Raw genomic sequence first — 19,560 nt, 5'->3', positions numbered from 1 at the left:
TGTCACTCAGAGTTCCCGCCCTTTCATTGGGTTTCGGTACAGCCCTCGCGCTGCGTTCCCGGCTCTTCCCCGAGCCGCGCTCTGATGGGGCAACGCTTCCATCGCTCAAGCCTCGCCCGCGAACCACAAAACGAGGAGGCGCGGGGCCTCCGTCCCCACGGCAACCAGGTAAGGCGGGAACTTCGGGAGAGGGCGTAGCCGGGGCGGAGCGAGGGGCGGGATCTCCCGCAACCAATGGGAGGCGGCGGCGTCGGGCCGGGGGCGGGGTCAAGGGTCAGGCCGGATCCAAGATGGCGGCAGCGCCGGGGCGGTGAGCGCGCGCCAGGGGCCCGACCCCCCCTCACCCCCCCCGTGGGACCCCCGAGGTCACCCCCGACCCCCCCCATGGGCCCCCCCGGCCCAAAAAGCCCCCAGGACCCTCCTCCGGCCCCCCCGGCCTGGCTTTAAGCGCCCGGGACCCCCCAAGCCCCCGGGCCTGGGCTGCGGCCCAGCCCCCCACAGCCCCCCCCCCCACAGCCCCGACCCCCCCCCACAACCCCTGTGCGACCCAAACCCCCCCCGAGCCCCCCCGAATCTGCGCTGTGACCTCCCCCGTGCCTCCAGGAGGGTTTGGGGGTCTCCACGCCGGCTCTGACCCCCCTCTGCAGTGCCCCCCCATGTCCTCCCCGCTGCGTTTTGGGGTCCGTGCCCCCCAGATACCATTAGGGGGACCCTGGACGCCCCCGTTCTCACCTGCGGTATTTTGGGGGGGGGTCCCTGGTCTCCCTGAGCCCCCCCATTCCCCTCCTTGGTTCCCCCTAGTTGGGATGTGGGACCTCTTAACCCCTCCGTACCCGCCCGAGGGGGGGTTGGGGTATCCCGGTGCCCCCCCGGTGGGTTTTGGGGGGGGTCTCGCGGTGGTTTTGGGGTCGCTGACCCCCCCCCCCCCCGTGTCCCCCAGGTGGCCGCTGTGGGTGACCCTGTGCCTCGGGGGCCGCGCTCGCCGTGGACCGCAGCAACTTCAAGACCTGCGAGCAGAGCGGCTTCTGCAGGTGTGGGGAGGGGGGGGACACACCTGGGGAGGGGGCGACACGGCCCGGGGGGGTCACTCAGGGCCCGTGTCCCCCCCCGTCCCCCCCCGCAGGCGGCAGAGGCGGATCCAGCCCGGGAATTCTCCGTACCGGGCGCTGCTGGAGTCGCTGGAGCTCGGCCCCGATGTGGCCAGGATCCAGCTGGTCAACGAGGTCACCCAGGTGAGGGGACAGGAGGGGTCACTGGGGTCACAGGGACGAGGTCACGCAGGTGAGGGGACAGGAGGGGACTCTGGGGTCACAGGGACGAGGTCACGCAGGTGAGGGGACAGGAGGGGACACTGGGGGTCACTGGGGTCACAGGAACGAGGTCACCCAGGTGAGGGGACACTGGGGGTCACTGGGGTCACAGGAACGAGGTCACGCAGGTGAGGGGACACTGGGGGTCACTGGGGTCACAGGAACGAGGTCACCCAGGTGAGGGGACACTGGGGGGTCACAGGATCCAGCTGGTCAGTGAGGTCACCCAGGTGAGAGGACGAGGTGGGTTATGGAGAGGTCACTGTGTCCCTCACCCCCACCTTTCTCAGATGTCCAGGTGCCACCTGGCCGCTGTCCCTGCTTTTCCAAGGCGCTGGTGACACTTTGGCCACATCCCTGTCCCCTCTGTGCCAGGTGTGCGTCACCCCACAACTGCCCCGTTGTCCCACCTGTTGCAAATGTGGGTGCCCCAGGTGCCCCCCAGGTGACTCTGCCCAGGTGTGGGTGACCCTGGGGCTGTCCAGGTGCCCCCCAGGTGACTCTGCCGAGGTGACACTATCCATGTGTCCCCGTCCCCCCGTGCAGGTGCTGCTGCTGCTGGAGGCGTGGGGGCTGCCAGGTGAGCCTGGCCCCGTGTCCCCGTGGCCCAGGTGACCCTGTCCCCTCCCCGCAGGTGCCGCTGCTGCTGGAGGTGTGGGGGCTCAGCGGGAACGTGACGCGGCTGCGCATCCAGGAGCTGGCCCCGCTCCGGCCGCGCTTCCAGGTGCCCGACGTGCTGCTGGGGGAGCCACCTGCCGAGAGGTGAGGGGACACGGGGACACGGGGGTCACCTACTGACAGGTGAGGGGACAGGGAGTCACAGCCACCCCGGACAGGTGAGGGGACAGGGGGTCCCTGCCACCCCTGATGGCCGCTGTCCCAGCCCGGAGGGGACACACCCCGTGACGAGAGCACCCTGGAGCTGTCCCCGGGGTGGCCCTCGGGCGCTCCGGGGCTCCCCGGGACCGTGACAGCCCCAAACGCGCGTGTCCCCAGGCTGGAGGTGACGGGCCGTGACGAGGGCACCCTGGAGCTGTCCCTGGGCACGGGGGGACACCGGCTGCTGGTGACGGAGCGCCCCTTCCGCCTGGACCTGCTGCGGCAGCGCGAGCTGCTCTGCAGCGTCAACGCCCGCGGCCTCCTCGTCTTCGAGCACCAGCGGCGCCGCCGGGACTCGTGAGTGACCCAGAACCCCACCAAAAAATCCCCAAAAAAACTCTGCGAAAAAACCCCCCAAAAAACCCCCCAAATCCCCCCCAGATCTCCGGTGGCAGCGGGAGCACTCAGGGCTGGGGTGGGGGGTGTCCCCCGAAGCACAGAGGGGGGTCGGGGGTCGTGTCCCCCCTCCCCTCCCCAGGCCGAGGGGGGGTCCCCGCGGGTCGGGGGGGCCGCGCTGACTCTCTGTGTTTCTGTTTTGGTGCCCCCCACCCCCCAGTCTGGCGGATAAAGTTAGTTCTGTGTGGGATAAGATCAAGAGCCTTTTCCGTAGGTAAATCCATGGAATCGCCGCCCTCTCTGTGACCCCCCCCCAACCCTTCCCCCCCCGCGGACCCCCCTCAAAAAGGGATTCCCCCCACGTCACGGTGGGAGGGGGCAGGAGCAGCTGGGGGGCTTCAAATCCCTCCAGAGAAGGGGGAGAAGGAGCAGCTTGGGGGGGGCTCAGTGGCCCCCAAAATTGGGGAGGGGGCTGGAGCAGCCGGGGAGGGGGTCTCTGCCCCCCCCGATCTCAAAGGTCAGGTGCAGCCAGGAGGGGTCTGTGCACCCCAAAAGTGAGGAGATGCCCCCTCCCCACACCCCGCAGAGCGGGCAGGAGCAGCTGGGGAGGGGGGTCCAGGCCCCCCCCCCAAAATTCGGGGTCCTGGGGGTGCCCCTTGTCCTGTCGCCCCCCTGCCCCCCCCTTTGGGGCACCCCAGGACCCCAAATTCCCGCAGGGACCCCCCCAAGGAGCCCCAGGGCGAGGAGGGGGCGGCGCAGGAGGGACCCGAGGACGGCGCCGGCAGCGCCCAGAGCGAGAAGGTGACAGGGCCTGGGGGGGGGACACCCCAAATGAAGCCCCTTCCCTTTTTTGGGGAGGGGTCTCCCCGTTCCTGACAGGATTTTTCCCCCCTCCCCCAGCCCGTGGATCCCCCAGCAGAGCCCGAGGAGGAGCCAGGGGCGTGGGAGGAGACGTTCAAGACGCACACGGACAGCAAACCCTACGGTGGGGACACTCGGGGACACCGGGGGGACGCGGGGGGGACACAGGGGGACCCCTCTGATCCCCCCCTCCCCACAGGACCCACCTCGGTGGGGTTGGATTTCTCCCTGCCCGGATTCGAGCACGTGTACGGCATCCCCGAGCACGCTGACAACCTGCGGCTGCGCTCCACCGAGTGAGCGGGGACGCTGGGGGGACATTGGGGACACTGGGGACGCTGGGGGCACTGGGGACACTGTGGGGATACTGTGGGGACACGGGGGACACTGTGGGGACACTGTGGGGACACAGGGGACACTGGGGACACTCTGGGGACACTGTGGGGACACTGTGGGGACACTGTGGGGACACTGTGGGGACACGGGGGACACTGTGGGGACACTGTGGGGACACGGGGGACACTGGGGACACTGTGGGGACACTCTGGGGACACTGGGAACACTGTGGGGACATTGGGGACACTGGGGACACTGTAGGGGCACTGTGGGGACACTGGTGACACTGTGGGGACACTGAAGACACTGGGGACGCTGGGGACAATGTGGGTACATTGGGGACACTGTGGGGATACTGTGGGGACACTGTGGGGACACTGAAGCCACTGGGGACACTCTGGGGACACTCTGGGGACACTGGGGACACGGCAGGGACAGCGCAGAGACGCCGCGGTGACACGGAGGGATGGGGGGACGTGGGGGTACAGCAGCGGGGTGGTGGCACTGGGGGGGCGGTGGCGCCGTGGGAGGACGCTAACACTGTGACAGCGACGGCGGCTTCGCGGGGTGACAGCGACGCCCTGGGGGTGGCCCTAACCGTGTCCCTGGTGTCCCTGGTGTCCCCAGGGGGGGTGACCCGTACCGCCTGTACAACCTGGACGTGTTCCAGTACGAGCTGTTCAATCCCATGGCTCTGTACGGCTCCGTGCCGCTGCTGCTCGCGCACCGGCCGCGCCTCAGCCTCGGCATCTTCTGGCTCAACGCCGCCGAGACCTGGGTGGACATCGGCTCCAACACGGCCGGGAAGGTCAGCGGGGGGGATGTGGGGGGGTTTGGGGGGGATTTGGGGGAGGTTTGGGGGGTCCTGGGGTGGACATCGGCTCCAACACGGCCGGGAAGGTCAGCGGGAGGGTTTGGGGGGGTTTGGGGGGTCCTGGGTGGACATTGGGTCCCAACACCACTGGGAAGGTCAGCAGGGGGATTTGGAGGGAGGTTTTGGGGGGATCTGGGGGGGTTTGGGGGGTCCTGAGTGGACATTGGGTCCCAACACCACCGGAAAGGTCCAGGACGGGGACTTTGAGAGCTCCTGGAGGGGATTTGGGGGCTCTGAGGGGTCAGTGTCCGGGTGGACATCAGCTCCAACACAGCTGGAAGGATCTGAGAGGGGGCTTTGGGGTGGTCTGGGGGTTGTCTGGTTACTCCAGCGGGAATTTGGGGTTCCTGACCCCCTGTCCCACCCCCAGACCCTTTTTGGGAAGCTGCTGGATTACATGCAGGGCGGGGGCGAGACCCCCCAGACCGAGGTGCGCTGGATGTCCGAGAGCGGCGTCATCGACGTGTTCCTGCTGCTGGGGCCGGGGCCGGCCGATGTCACTGCCCAGTACGGGAGACTGACCGGTACGGGACACCCTGATGGGGACATCCCAGTGGGGACACCAGGGACACCGGGGACAGGAACACCAGTACGGGACACCGGGGACACTGGGATGGGGACACCGGGGCACTGGGGACACTGGGGACAAGGACACCAGTATGGGAAACTGGGGACACTGGGGTGGGGACAGGGACACCAGTACAGAGCCCTGACCAGTACAGGACACTGGGGTGGGGACAGGGACGCCAGTACAGAGCGCTGACCAGTACAGGACACTGGGGATACTGGGATGGGGGCAATGGAACATTGGAAATTTTTGTCCTTCACCTTTTCGCGACCTGCTTCATTCCCGTTTCTAGGAAGGTTTTTGAGGGATTTTTCCTCCCTGGCCCTGCCCCATCCCCGTTTTTAGGGCTGTTTTCAAGAGATTTCCACGTTCTCTCCATTTTTTAGGATTACCTTATGGGATTTCTCCTCCCTGGCCCTGCCCCATCCCGTTTTTAGGGCTGTTTTCAGGAGATTTCCACGTTCTCTCCATTTTTTAGGATTACATTGGGGGTTTTCTCCTCCCTGGCCTTGCCCCATCCCCATTTTTAGGGCTGTTTTCAGGAGATTTCCACGTTCTCTCCATTTTTTAGGATTACCTTATGGGATTTCTCCTCCCTGGCCCTGCCCCATCCCGTTTTTAGGGCTGTTTTCGGGGAGTTTCACCCCCGTGTCCCCCCCGTTTCCCCAGGCACGCAGGCGCTGCCGCCCCTGTTCTCCCTGGGCTACCACCAGAGCCGCTGGAATTACCAGGACGAGGCGGACGTGGAGGCCGTGGAGAAAGGCTTCGAGGAGCACGAGCTGCCCCTGGACGTCATCTGGCTGGACATCGAGCACGCCGACGGCAAACGCTACTTCACCTGGGACCCCGCCAAGTTCCCCAACCCACGGGGGATGCTGGAGCGCCTGGCGGCCCGCAAACGCAGGGTGGGGATGGGAATGGGATCCTGTAAAATTCCCAAAGCTCCTGGAGCGGCTGGCAGCCCAGAAGTGCGGGGTGGGGATGGGGGTGGGATTGGGAGAGGGAACTGGAGTGGAGTTGGGATTCCGTCTGAGTTTGGGGTCGGTTGGGAATGGGATGGGGAATAGGAGTGGGGCTGGGCGGGGGAATGGGGTTTGGGATGGTTTGGGGTGGGGATGGAGGAATCAGGAGCAGGATGCGAGATGGGAAATGGAAGGCGGGGTTGGAATTGGATCAGGAACGGGCTGGATATCGGGACTGGGATCGGGCTCAGGATTAGGAATGGGCACTGGGCTCTCCCCAGCCCAGGCGCTGACAGCGGTGACCCCACAAAGGCCCTTTGGGGTCAATCCGGGTGTTTTTGTGTCCCGGGATGGGAATCGGGGAATTTGGGAACGTTCCCTCGCACACTGACCCCCCCGGACAGTGACCCCTGGTCACTCACCCCGCTGGACTCTGTCCCCACAGATGGTCAGCATCGTGGACCCGCACATCAAGGTGGACGGCGCGTACCGGGTGCACTCGGAGCTGCGGGCGCGAGGCCTCTACGTCAAAACCAAGGATGGCAACGACTACGAGGGCTGGTGCTGGCCCGGTCAGTGGGGCTGGGGGAGGATTTGGGGGGTCCTGAGGGGTTTTAGGGGATTTGGGGCTTTTTTGGGGGGGGGGCTCCTGAAGGGATTTTGGGGAGGTCTCAGGGGGTGGTCGGAGAGCTCCACGTCAAGATCAAGGATGGCGACGGCTACAAAGGCTGGTGTTGGTGCTGTCAGTGGGGCTTGGGGGGGTTTTGGGGGGGGATTTTGGGGTGTCCAGGGGGGTCACAAGCCTCCCCGTGCCCCCCCAGGCTCCTCGGCGTACCCCGACTTCACGAACCCCGAGATGCGCGAGTGGTGGGCGAACATGTTCGCCTTCGACCAGTACGAGGTGGGGACCCCCCAAAATCCTGGTCAGAGCCCCCCCAGATCTCTGTCAGAGCCCCAGGATCCCCCTCAAAGCATTCTCAGCCCCCCCAGAACCCTGGGAACCCCCCAAATTCCTCTCCCCACCCTTTTTCCCCTCCCTCTCACCCTCCTCCTTCCATGGGGTTTTTCCTCCTCTTGGAGACCCCCCCCCCATCTTTTTGGGGAGACCTTGGAGAACCCCCTGAAGGTTTCGGGACCCCTCCCATATTTCTGGGGTTTCCCCACTGATTTTTGGGGGGCAGCCTCAAGCCCTCCCTTGTTTTAGGAGACCCCCCCCAAATCCCTCCCCACCCTTTTCTCCCTCGCGCCCTTTTCCCTCGGTGCCTTTTCGGAGACCTCGCGTTGATTTTGGGTGACACCCCCTCACCCTCCCGATTTTGGGGATCCCTTGGGGGGGGGTTTAGCACCCCCGACCCCCAATATTTTGGGGTCTCCTGGCTGATTTGGGGCCCCCCCCCAGGGCTCCACGGAGGCGCTGTTCACGTGGAACGACATGAACGAGCCGTCGGTGTTCAGCGGCCCCGAGGTGACGATGCACAAGGACGCGCGGCACTTCGGCGGCTGGGAGCACCGCGAGCTGCACAACCTCTACGGGCTCTACGTGGTGAGACCCCTCCCCAAAAAACCTCCAAAATCCCCCCGCGGACACCCCCAAAACTCCACGGAGATCCCCCCCTTAAAAATTCCGACCTCCCAGAGTCCCCCAAACCTCTTCAGGACCCTCTCAAACACCTTTTGGGCTCCTCCAATTCCTCATTCATTTCCCCCCAAATCCCTCCAGGACCCCCCAAACCCCTTCAAGACCCCCAAATCCTTTTAGGACCCCCCAAAAGGTCCCCACAAGCTTCTTTTAGGATCCCTCAAACCCCCTTCAGGACCCCCCAAACCCTTTTAGGTCCCCCCAAACCCCTTGTAGGCCCCCAAACCCCCTTCAGGACCCCCCAAACCCTCTAATTTCCCCCCAGTTCCCCCTTAATTTCCCCCCAGACCCCTTTGGGGTCAGGTTTGGGGTGGACTTTGGGGCGGCTGAGCCCGTTTCTGCCGTTCCCAGCACCAGGCCACGGCCGAGGGGCAGATCCGGCGCTCGGGGGGGCGGCTCCGGCCCTTCGTGCTCAGCCGCGCCTTCTTCGCCGGCTCCCAGCGCTACGGTGAGGCCTGGGGGGAAATCCCGGGATTTTGGGCGAATCCCGGAATTCGGGGGGGTCCCCCAGGATGGGGGGGAACTCCCCTGAGTCCCCCCAAACGCCCCCAGGTGCTGTTTGGACCGGGGACAACACGGCCGATTGGGACCACCTGCGGATCTCCATCCCCATGTGCCTGAGCTTCGGGCTGGCCGGGCTGGCCTTCTGCGGGGGTGAGCCAGACTGGGAGCGCTGGGAATGCTGGGGGCACTGGGAATGGGGTCAGGGATCGGGAATGGGGTCAGGGACCGGGATCCAGAATGGGAATGGGACCAGGATTGGGAGCAGGAATGGGTTCGGGACCAGGATTGGGAGCAGGAATGGGTTCGGGACCAGGATTGGGAGCAGGAATGGGTTCGGGACCAGGATTGGGAGCAGGATCTGGACCAGGATTGAGGTTGGGAGCAGGATCAGGACTGGGATCTGGCACAAGGATCGGGATCGGGATCAGGACTGGGAGCAGAATTAGGATCAGGGCTGAGATCAGGATCAGGAGCGGGATCTGGGCCCGGGATCCAGGCTCAGGGCTGGGACCAGGACGGGGATCAGGACCAGGATTGGGATCAGGATCAGGTTTAGGGTTGGGCTCAGGCCCAGGCTCAGGATCCAGGCTCACTCCCTCCCGTGTCCCGTTCCCAGCGGACGTGGGCGGCTTTTTCCAGAACCCGGGCCCGGAGCTGCAGGTGCGCTGGTACCAGGCCGGGGCGTTCCAGCCCTTCTTCCGCGCCCACGCTCACCTGGACACGGCGCGCCGGGAGCCGTGGCTGCTGCGCCCCGAGCACCTGGACATGGTCAGGGCCGTCCTGCGGCGCCGCTACGCCCTGCTGCCCATGTGGTACACGGCCTTCTACCGCTGCCACCGCCAGGGCATCCCCGTCATGAGGTGTGGTACCCCAAAAACCCCAAATCCGCCCCAAAAACCCCAAATCCACCCCAAAAACCCCAAATCCACCCCAAAAACCTGCCTGGGCAACCCTAAATCCATCCGGGATGACTCCACGTCTCTCATACCCAAACCTCTGACCCCAAACCTTGCTGACTTCAAATCCTTGACCCCAAACCCCCAAAATGCCCCTGAATCCCCTGACCCCAAATCCCTGACCCCAAATCCCCTGACCCCAAATCCCTGACCCCAAATCCCCCTGACTCCAAACCCCTGACCCCAAATCCCCCCTGACCCCAAACCCCCAAAATGCCCCTGAATCCACTGACCCCAAACCCCTGACCCCAAATCCCTGACCCCAAATCCCCCCGACCCCAAATCCCCTGACCCCAAACCCCTGACCCCAAATCCCCTGACCCCAGGTCCCCTGACCCCAAATCCCCTGACCCCAAACCCCTGACCCCAAATCCCTGACCCCAAACCCCTGACCCCAAATCCCTGACCCCAAACCCCCAAAATGCCCCCAAATCCCCTGACCCCAAATCCCCTGACCCCAAATCCCTGACCCCAAATCCCCTGACCCCAAACCCCTGACCCCAAACCCCTGACCCCAAACCCCTGACCCCAAATCCCTGACCCCAAATCCCCTGACCCCAGGTCCCCTGACCCCAAATCCCCCCTGACCCCAAACCCCCTGACCCCAAACCCCTGACCCCAAACCCCTGACCCCAAACCCCTGACCCCAAACCCCCTGACCCCAAATCCCTCCTGACCCCAAACCCCTGACCCCAAATCCCTGACCCCAAATCCCCCCTGACCCCAAACCCCTGACCCCAAACCCCTGACCCCAAACCCCCTGACCCCAAATCCCCCCTGACCCCAAACCCCTGACCCCAAATCCCTGACCCCAAACCCCTGACCCCAAACCCCGCTGTCCCCCAGGCCCCTGTGGATGGAATTCCCGGATGACTCCCACACCTTCGCCATGGATGACCAGTACCTGCTCGGTGAGGGGGAGCCCCTGACTCCCTTTTTGGGGTCCCGGACCCCTTTTAAGATCCCTTTTGGGGTCATTTTTGGGGTTTCCCCTGGCTGACCCCTGTCCCCCAGACCGGGTGCTCCTGGTGCACCCCGTGACGGAGTCGGGCGCCCGCGGGGTCCACGTGTACCTGCCCGGGGAGGGAGAGGTGAGTGTGGGGTTTTGGGGCGGTTTGGGGGGGTTTTTTTAGGGTTTTTTTGGGGGTGCAGGACCCCCCCCTAAACCCCAAATTTCTCCCGCCAGGTCTGGTACGATGACGAGACCCACGAGCAGTACCGGGCGCCCCAGACCCTCTATGTGCCTGTCACCCTCAGCAGTGTGAGTTTTTTGGGGGGGCTCGAGGGGTTTGGGACCCCAAAGATCTCCCTGGAGACCCCAAAACTTCCATGGAGACTCCAAAAATCCCCCTGGAGACCCCGAAATCCTCCTGGATCCCCCCAGGTCCCTGTGTTCCAGAGGGAGAGGACAATGGTGACCATCACCTCACGCACTGGGGGTGACCTGGGGGATTTGGGGTTTTTTTGGGGAGGGATTTGGGGGGGTTTTTTTATGGGGTTTTTGGGGGGCTGACCCCCTTGTGCCCCCCCAGATCCCAGTGTACCAGCGAGGAGGGACGGTGATCCCACGGCAGGACCGGCCTCGCCGCTCCACCGAGGCCATGAAGGGCGACCCCTTCACCCTCTACGTGGCCCTGAGCCTCCAGGTGAGTGTGGGGACCCCAAAACCCCCTCAGGTGAGTGTGGGGACCCCCAAAAACCCCCTCAGGTGAGTGTGGGGACCCCCAAAACCCCCTCAGGTGAGTGCAGGGACCCCAAAAACCCCCTCAGGTGAGTGTGGGGACCCCAAAAACCCCCTCAGGTGAGTGTGGGGACCCCAAACCCCTGCCCAGGGACGCCAAAACCCCTCCCTGGGACCCCTTAAACCCCTCTGAGATCCCCCCAGACCCCTTATTTACCTCCCACACCCCCCAGGATCCCCCCAAACCCTTCTGGGACCCCCCCGAACCTCCCTAAAGCCCCTTTTATCCCCCAGGGCACGGCGCAGGGGGAGCTGTACCTGGATGACGGGATCAGCTTCGACTACGCCACCAAAAACGAATTCCTGCACCGGCACTTCCGCTTCGCCAACGGAACGCTCACCTCCAGGTACCCGAAATATCCCCAAAGCAGCTCTAGTAAATCCCAAAAACCCCAGGCGGAAACGGCCCCCAGGCACCCTGACTGCCAGGTACCCCCAAATCCCCCCAAATCTGATTTTTGCGTCGGCCCTTTCGCTGCGCTAACGGCACCCTCATCACCAGGTACCCGAAAAACGTGGGAAAATAGCCTAAAAACCCCCCCAGAGCCAGCCCCGGGGCACCCTCCCAGCCAGGTCCCCAAAGATACCCTAAAACCACCCCAAACCACCCCAAAACTCCTCCCAGGCGCCCCAACAGCCAGGGACCCGAAACACCCTGAGAAAAGGAAAAGGGCGGGAGACGTGAGGGGGAAAAGGGCGGGAAAGGTGAGGGTGAAAAGGGCCCCAGAATAACTCAAAATGAAAAATACTCCCCCAAATCCATCCCAAAACCACCCCTGGGAGCCCTCACGGCCAGGTTCCCAAAACGGCCCCGAAACACCCGGTGAATACCCCATGGACCCGCTAGCCCCCGTGTTTCTCCGGGGCCGTCTGTGATGGGGTTGAGGGGTCTGGGGGGATTTTGGGGAGATTTTAAAGGGGTCGTGACACCCGCCGTGACTCTCCTGTCCCCCCTCAGCTCCGCTGACCCTCGTGGGTCCATGTCCAGCCCGGCCTGGCTGGAGCGAGTGGTCATCCTGGGCGTGGGGCGGCCAGAGAGCGCCACGCTGACCACCCACGGTAAGGGGGGAGATTTGGGGGGTTTTAGGGGGGATTTTGGGGGGGGGGGTCATCCTGAGGGTGGCGTGGCCAGAGAGCGCCCTGCTTAGGATGGACAATGAGGGGAGGGCCGGGGGGGGGGGCGGATTTGGGAGGTATCTGAGGAGATTTTGAAGATCTGCGGGGGGTTTGGGGGTCCCTGAGGGAGGATTTGGGATCCCCGAGGGGAATTGGGCATCCCTGAGGGGAATTCAGCGTCCCGCCGTGGGAATGTGGGGTTTCTGAGGAATATTTTGGGTTCCCGCTGGGTTTCCAGCGTCCGTGAGCTGGAGTTTGAGGGTTCCCCAGGGATTGCCGTGTCCCCGACGAGTTTCTGGGGATCCCTGGGCTGGAATTTGGGATCCCTAAAGGGCGGATGTCGTGTCTTCTCCTCCTCCTCCTCCTCCCCCAGACGGTTCGCAGAGCCCGCTGCAGTTCCAGCACGACGCCCAGCGCTCGGCGCTGACCCTGCGGCGCCCGGGGGTCCCCATCGGGGCCGACTGGAGCATCTCCCTGCGATAATGGACGGGGGGGGGCCCCCGGACCACCCCCCAAACACCCCATCCCCCTCCCCTCCCCCCCCGAACGCCCCGGGCCCCCCCAGAACCCCCCAAATCCCCTCCCCCCCCCCCCAAAACCAGGGGTGAGACCCCCCGCAAAATGAGGATTGAGCCCCCCCAAGTGAGGGGTCAGAGCCCCCCGAATCAGCCCTCCCCCCCCCCCCCCGTTTTACCCCAAATTTGGGGGAGTTTGGGGTCTCTGAGCCCCCAGATTTGAGGCTGGGGGGTGATTCTGCCCCCTCCCCAAATTGGGGAGGTTTGGGGGGGGGACTCAGCCCCTTAAATGGGGGGAATCCCCCCTCCCCAAATTGGAGGGGTTTGGGGCTCTGACCCCTCTATGTTGGGGGTCCCCCCCCCAAATTTTGGGTGGGGGTCGCGTCGATGGGGGGGGGGTTGGGGACCAAGACTCTGCGTGCGCCTCCCCCCGCGCTCCCTCCCCCCCTTTTCCCACCCCTCCCCCACCCCCGGGGGGGTCAAAGGGGAGGTTTGGGGACCCCTCCCCCCTCTTTGGGGGGGGGGTGAGGGCAGAGCCGGGTCCCCCTCCCGCAGCACGGGGGACTCTGGGGCGGGGGGGGGGGGGGGGAAAGGCGCGGAGTTTTGATAAAACACGAAATAAAACCAAACAAAAAACGGGAATTTTGGGGAATTTCGGCATTCCCGAGCTGGGGGGGGGGGGGAGGGGTGGGGAGGAGCAGAGGGGGCGGAACCTTTCTCGCGACCTTCGGAACTTTCACTCGGGGGGAGGGGGGAGGACGGAACTGAAAGGACCGACCGGATGTGACCGTTGAACCGGAAGTGACCATTGGACCCTCCGTGCCGCTCCACCGGAGCTTCCGCGTCCCCGCCGGCGCTCCCGGCTCCGGCCCCGCCCCCCCTCGGGACCCCCTCGGGACCCCCCCGAGCCCTCCCCAAGGACCCCCGGCAGGGCCTAAACCCCCTCCCCAGCAAACCCCCCGAGCCCCAACCGGCACCGGCGCCACGTCCGCAGCGGGAGTGAACCGGAGAACGGCCGGGGGGAACTGGCGGCACCGGCCGCGGGAACGGGGGACGGGGCGAAACTGGGGGGGGAAACTGGGAGCGGGGAAAGGCGACTGGGAGCACGGGGAGGAGCCGCTAAAGCCTCCGGTGGGGGGAGGATGTGAAAGCGGGACCCTCGGAGAGCCCCCCCGGGCCGCGCCGCCGGCCCCCGCCATGCGCCTGCGCCCTCCGGAACGTTTTCCTCGTTTATTTCGTCGTGTCGCTCGTGGGGCTCTTCTGCGCCTTGCGCCAGATCGGTGAGGGCCGGGGGCGCCTTTGGGGGGAGGTTTGGGGGGGGTCGGAGCCCCCCGCCCCGGGCTGGGCCCGCCGAGAGGGAATTTGGGGGGAGGAGCTGAAGGATTTGGGGGGTCTGGGGGCGATTTTTGTGGATGAGTTGAGGGGGGGTTCGGGGAGGATTTTGGGGGGGGGGCTTTGAGGGGCATTTCGGGATCCACGGCTCCCCCGGGTCGTGGGGGGTTGTGAGGGGAATTTTGGGGGGGCTCGCGGTGTATTTCCGGGGGTCCCTGACGCCCCCTGCCCCTCCCCACCCCAGGCCGGCCCTGTCCCTGCCCCCCCCCCGAGGCCCGAGCGGCGCCGGGGCCGCTCCGGGGGGGGCCCCGGGGGGGGAGGGGCGGCGCTGCCCCCCATCTACGTGGTGACCCCGACCTACGCCAGGTGAGACCTGAGCCGCCCCCAGCCCCATTTCAGACCTGAGCCCCCCTCCCCTGAACTGCCCCCAGCCCCATTTAACCCCCCCCCCAAGGCAGAGCTGGTGCAGCCCCCAGACCCCAAATCTTTCTTGGCTCCTTCAGCCCCAATTTCCCCCTCCCCCCGATCCCCTGGGACCCCCCCCCAGCCCCATTTGAACCCCCCAGGCCGCCCCCAGCCCCCTTTGAACCCCCCCAGGTCACCCCCAGCCCCATTTGAACCCCCCCATTCATCCCAGACCGCCCCCAGCCCCATTTGAAGCCCCCAGGCCGCCCCCAGCCCCATTTGACCCCCCCGTTCCCTCCCGGGCCGCCCCCAGCCCCATTTGAACCCCCCCAGGCCGCCCCCAGCCCCATTTGACCCCCCCAGGCCACCCCCAGCCCCATTTGAACCTCCCCGGTCACCCCCAGCCCCATTTGACCCCCCCAGGTCACCCCCAGCCCCATTTAAACCCCCCCCAGCCCCCTTTGAACCCCCCCAGGCCGCCCCCAGCCCCATTTCAATTCACTCCTCGCAGTGCAGAACTCAAAGCTCCTGCCTCCCCCAGCCCCACTGCACCCCCCTTAACCAAACCTGAGCCCCCTCCCCTGATCCCCCCCGACCCCCCGAGACCCCCCAGCCCCATTTTGACGCCCCCCACGCGCCCCCCCAGGCCGGTGCAGAAGGCGGAGCTCGTCCGCCTCTCGCAGACGCTGCTTGCACGTCCCGGCCCTGCACTGGGTGGTGGTGGAGGACGCCGCCGCCCCCTCGGCGCTGGTGCGGGGGGTCCTGGCGGCCTCGGGGGTCTCCTTCACCCACCTGAGCGCCCAGACCTCCCCCGAGCTGCGGCCGCGCCCCGGGGCCCCGTCGTGGCAGTTCCCGCGGGGAGCGGAGCAGCGGAACCGCGCCCTGCGCTGGCTGCGGGACACGCGGGGCCCGGGCGAGCCCGGCGTCGTCTACTTCGCCGACGATGACAACACCTACAGCCTGCGGCTCTTCGAGGAGGTGGGGGCTCGGGAGCGCCGGGAAAAAGCCCAAAATCCCCCAAAAAATCCCACCTGGAAAAGTCCAAATTCACCTGAGCTGCGGTGAACCCCATTTTCCTCCTTTTTTACCCCCATTTTTTCACCATTTTTTGCCCCCCCCCAGATACGCTGCACCCGCCATGTCTCTGTCTGGCCCGTGGGGCTGGTGGGGGGCTGGAATTCCCTTATAAAACCCCAATAAATCCCCAATAAATCCCTGTAAAACCCCATTTTTCCCCCCATTTCTCCCCATTTTCCGCCCCCCAGATGCGCAGCACGCGCGGCGTCTCCGTCTGGCCCGTGGGGCTGGTGGGGAGCTGGAATTCCCTTATAAAACCCAAATAAATCCCAATAAATCCCAATAAATCCCTGTAAAACCCCATTTCTCCCCATTTTCCGCCCCCCAGATGCGCAGCACGCGCGGCGTCTCCGTCTGGCCCGTGGGCTGGTGGGGGGCTGGAATTCCCTTATAAAACCCCAATAAATCCCAAAATAAATCCCAATAAATCCCTGTAAAACCCCATTTCCCCCCCATTTCTCCCCATTTTCCGCCCCCCAGATGCGCAGCACGCGCGGCGTCTCCGTCTGGCCCGTGGGGCTGGTGGGGGGCTGGAATTCCCTTATAAAACCCCAATAAATCCCCAATAAATCCCAATAAATCCCTGTAAAACCCATTTCTCCCCATTTTCCGCCCCCCAGATGCGCAGCACGCGCGGCGTCTCCGTCTGGCCCGTGGGGCTGGTGGGGGGCTGGAATTCCCCAATAAATCCCCCATAAATCCCAATAAATCCCTGTAAAACCCCATTTCCCCCCCATTTCTCCCCATTTTCCGCCCCCCAGATGCGCAGCACGCGCGGCGTCTCCGTCTGGCCCGTGGGGCTGGTGGGGGGGCATGCGGCTGGAGCGGCCCCTGGTCTCGGGGGGCCGCGTGGTGGGCTTCCACACGGGCTGGCGGCCGGAGCGGCCCTTCCCGCTGGACATGGCCGGCTTCGCCGTGGCGCTGCGGCTGCTCCTGGCGCACACCCGGCGCCCGCTTCGACCCCCCACTCCGAGAGGGGCTTCCTGGAGAGCTCCTTCCTGGGGGGGCTGGTGACCCCCGCCCAGCTGGAGCCGCGCGCCGACAACTGCACTCAGGTGGGGGCTGGGGGGGCTTGGGGGGGTTTGGGGCTGATTTTGGGGTATTTTGGGGCTGATTTTGGGGTGTTTTGGAGCTGATTTTGGGGTGGTTTTGGGGCTGATTTTGGGGCTGATTTTGGGGTGGTTTTGGGGTGATTTTGGGGTGGATTTGGGGCTGATTTTGGGGCTGATTTTGGGGTGGTTTTGGGGTGATTTTGGGGCTGATTTTGGGGTGGATTTGGGGCTGATTTTGGGGCTGAGTTTGGAGTGGTTTGGGGCTGATTTTGGGGTATTTTTGGGGCTGATTTTGGGGTATTTTTGGGGCTGATTTTGGGGTATTTTTGGGCTGATTTTGGGGTGGATTTGGGGCTGATTTTGGGGTGGTTTTGGGGTCATTTTGGGGTGTTTTGGGCACAGGTGCTGGTGTGGCACACGCGCACCGAGAAGCCGAAGCTGAACCAGGAGGAGCAGCTGAAGCGCCGGGGCCGGGGCTCCGACCCCAAAATCGAGGTTTAGGGGGGCGCCGAGACCCCCCGAGACCCCCCCGGACCCCCCCGGCCCTCGGGACCACCCCCAGACCTTAATTAACCACCAGGACCCCCCCTGATTTTTGGGGGGACCCCCCCTGGTCCCCTCTCTGCAATAAACACTCCATCCCAAACCTCAGCTGTATTTTGGGGGGGGGGTCTCGATTTGGGGGGGGGTCACCCCGAATTTTGGGGGAACCCCAGCACGGGGTTGGGGGGGGTTGGGGGTGACCCCGATTTTGGGGAGGGGGGTGTGGCACACCGGGAGCCCCGGGGGGATTTTGGGGTGGGGGGGATCCCCGAAGAGTTTTGGGGGGGGGGCAGCAGAACCCCCGAGTTGTTTTGGTTTTTTTTTTTGGGGGGGGGGGGTCACAGCCCCTCCCTCATTTCAGGGGGCGTCCCCGCTGGTTTTTTGGGGGGGGGGCTTCACTCCCCCCCCTCCCAGCCCCGATTTTGGGGGTCCCCGGAGCTGCCCGCCCCCCCCCGGGGGGTCCCCCCCACATTTTGGGGTGTCGCGGGGGCCCCCCCCGGGGGCCGCCCCCCCCGCCGGGGGAAGTGACTCGGCCGCGCTTCCTGGGGCGGTGTCGGAGCGGCCGCGGGCCCGGCCATGGAGCCCCCCCCGGAGCGCGGTGAGACCCCCCGGGGGGGGCGGGGGGACCCCCGGGGCTCCCCCACCCCGGGACCCCTCCCCCCGGGACCCCCCCCCCCCGGGCCGGGGCGGGGGGCGGCGGCGGGGCCGGAACGGGGCGGGGAAGGGGGGGCGGGACACGTGGGGACACATTTGGACCCCCCCGCCCCAAATGACCCTGGGGGGGTCCCCAAGTGACCCCGGGGGGGTCCCCAAGTGACCCCCAGTGATTTGGGGAGGGGGAGGGGGAGCTCCGGTGACATCTGGGGGGGTCCCAAAAGTTGCGGGGGGGGCGCCTCGAGTGTCGCGGGGGGGGGTCCCAATGGGGGGGGGGGGGGCACACGGAGGAGGGGGGGTCGCGGGTCACTCCTGGGGGGGGGTCCCCAAATTCTGGGGGTGTCCTGGGATGGGGGGGAGGGGGGGGGGTGACACCGGGGTTCCCCCCGCGATATCCGGGTGCCCCTCCCCCCCCCAGCGCCGGGACAGCCCCCCGCCCCCCCCCAGGTGACTTTGCCCCCCCTCCCCCCCCAGGTGAGGCGGGCCCCCCCCCCGGCCAGGCCGAGCCCCCCCCGGGGCCGCTGGAGCTGCGGCTGCGGCGGGTGGAGCAGGAGCTGGCGCTGGTCAAGGCGGCGCTGGGGGAGACCCTGCGCAGGCTGGGGGGCGGCTGCTGCGACCCCCCCGGGGGGCTCGGTGAGTGCGGGGAGCCCCCCCCCCCCCCGCTAAAGAACGGCTGGGACCCCCCCAAGTGGGGCTGGGGTCTCCATCTGGGGGTGCCCCCCCACCCTTTTGGAGGTCTCCGTTCTTTCTCTGCTCTCCCCCCTCCCCCTCCCCCAGCTCGGGCTCTTTGGGGGGGGGGGGGGTCTCGGGGGGGGTTTTTTATTTTGGGGGGTGCTGACCCCTCTCCCCCCACCCCCAGCCCCCGCCGGAGCCCCCCCGGAGCCCCCCAGGAGCATCAGCGTGGGGACACAGACGGAGGAGCCCCCCCCGAGCCCCCCCCAGGAGCCCCCCGGGAGCGGAGGGGCCCCCCCGGAGCCGCCCCCGCCGGGGGTCCCCCCCCGTGTCCCCCCGCCCCGCAGTCCCCGGAGCCCCCCAGCCCCGAGCCCCCCCCGGCGCCCCCCAGCCCGGCCCCGCGGGGACCCCGCAAAGAGCTGTGAGGACGGGGGGGGGCGGGGGGGCACCCCCAAATTGGGGAGGGGGGGGGAGGGGAGGGGGCTGGGATGGGCGGGAGAGACCCCTGAGACCCCCCAAAAATGCTCCATGGACCCCCCCAAAACCTCCGGGATCCCCCGGGACCCCCCCCAGGACCCCCCAACCCCCCCCGGGACCCCCCCAGGTCACCCCACTGTCACCCTGACCCGGGGGAATTGGGGCGGTGGGGGCCGGGGGGGGTTTGGGGGTGCAGGGCTGGGATCTGGGGGGGTGGGGGAGGTCGGGGGGTGTCGCCCCTTCACTGACGGTGTCCCCCCCCCCCATCCCCCACCCTTCTCCCCCTGTCCCTGTCACCCCCCCCCCCCCCGCCCGGGACCCCCCAAAATCCCCCCGAACCCTCCCCCCAACTCCAAATCTGACCCCCAAATTTCCTCATCCCACCCCCCAACCTCTCGACCCCTCCCGTTCCCCCGGACGCCCCCCCCCCCAAATTCCCCCCAAAATCCCCCCAAAACCCCCCCAACCCGACCCCAAAACTCCCCCTCTCATCCCCCCCCCCCCCGAACCCCCCAAATCTCCCCAAACCCCCCCAAACCAAACCCCCAAATTCCCCCCGGACCCCCCCGGACCCCAAATCTCCCCCCAAACACCCCCGGACCCCCCCAAATCTCCCCCCAAATCCCCCCGGACCCCCCCAAATCTCCCCCCAAATCCCCCCGGACCCCCCCAAATGTCCCCCCAAACCCCCCCGGACCCCCCCAAATCTCCTTCCACCCCCCCGGACCCCCCCAGGCTGCGCCGCCACAGC

At 66.4% G+C, this 19,560-nt stretch overlaps 2 protein-coding genes across 2 annotated transcripts; both read left to right on the top strand.

Annotated features, from left to right (window-relative positions):
- Positions 1 to 290: 290 nt before the first annotated feature.
- On the top strand, positions 291 to 13,231 carry GANAB (glucosidase II alpha subunit). Its single transcript, XM_066208351.1, is given in 26 exon segments — positions 291 to 310; positions 941 to 968; positions 970 to 1,031; positions 1,124 to 1,232; positions 1,945 to 2,072; positions 2,307 to 2,486; positions 2,746 to 2,799; positions 3,242 to 3,326; positions 3,426 to 3,510; positions 3,586 to 3,682; positions 4,350 to 4,530; positions 4,967 to 5,120; positions 5,834 to 6,069; positions 6,572 to 6,698; positions 6,948 to 7,027; positions 7,526 to 7,669; positions 8,117 to 8,213; positions 8,318 to 8,419; positions 8,886 to 9,129; positions 10,072 to 10,136; positions 10,240 to 10,316; positions 10,412 to 10,486; positions 10,758 to 10,871; positions 11,201 to 11,313; positions 11,925 to 12,025; positions 12,456 to 13,231. Coding segments are annotated over 26 exon segments (2,868 nt in total). The 3' UTR covers positions 12,566 to 13,231.
- A 489-nt stretch (positions 13,232 to 13,720) lies between these two features.
- On the top strand, positions 13,721 to 17,109 carry B3GAT3 (beta-1,3-glucuronyltransferase 3; the record flags this gene model as incomplete). The annotated part of the gene is given in 10 exon segments (XM_066208375.1): positions 13,721 to 13,877; positions 14,174 to 14,219; positions 14,221 to 14,295; positions 14,981 to 15,023; positions 15,025 to 15,312; positions 16,173 to 16,217; positions 16,219 to 16,353; positions 16,355 to 16,372; positions 16,374 to 16,466; positions 16,866 to 17,109. Coding segments are annotated over 10 exon segments (999 nt in total), but the record flags the coding sequence as incomplete, so codon positions are not given.
- Between the last annotated feature and the right edge of the window lie 2,451 nt (positions 17,110 to 19,560).

Source organism: Chamaea fasciata, unplaced genomic scaffold (assembly GCF_029207755.1).
Source record: "Chamaea fasciata isolate MVZ Bird 193981 ecotype frontalis unplaced genomic scaffold, bChaFas1.0.hap1 SCAF_225, whole genome shotgun sequence".
Classification (NCBI taxonomy): domain Eukaryota; kingdom Metazoa; phylum Chordata; class Aves; order Passeriformes; family Sylviidae; genus Chamaea; species Chamaea fasciata.
The sequence above is the reverse complement of the archived record's forward strand: the minus strand, read 5'-3'. Positions and strand labels throughout refer to the sequence as shown.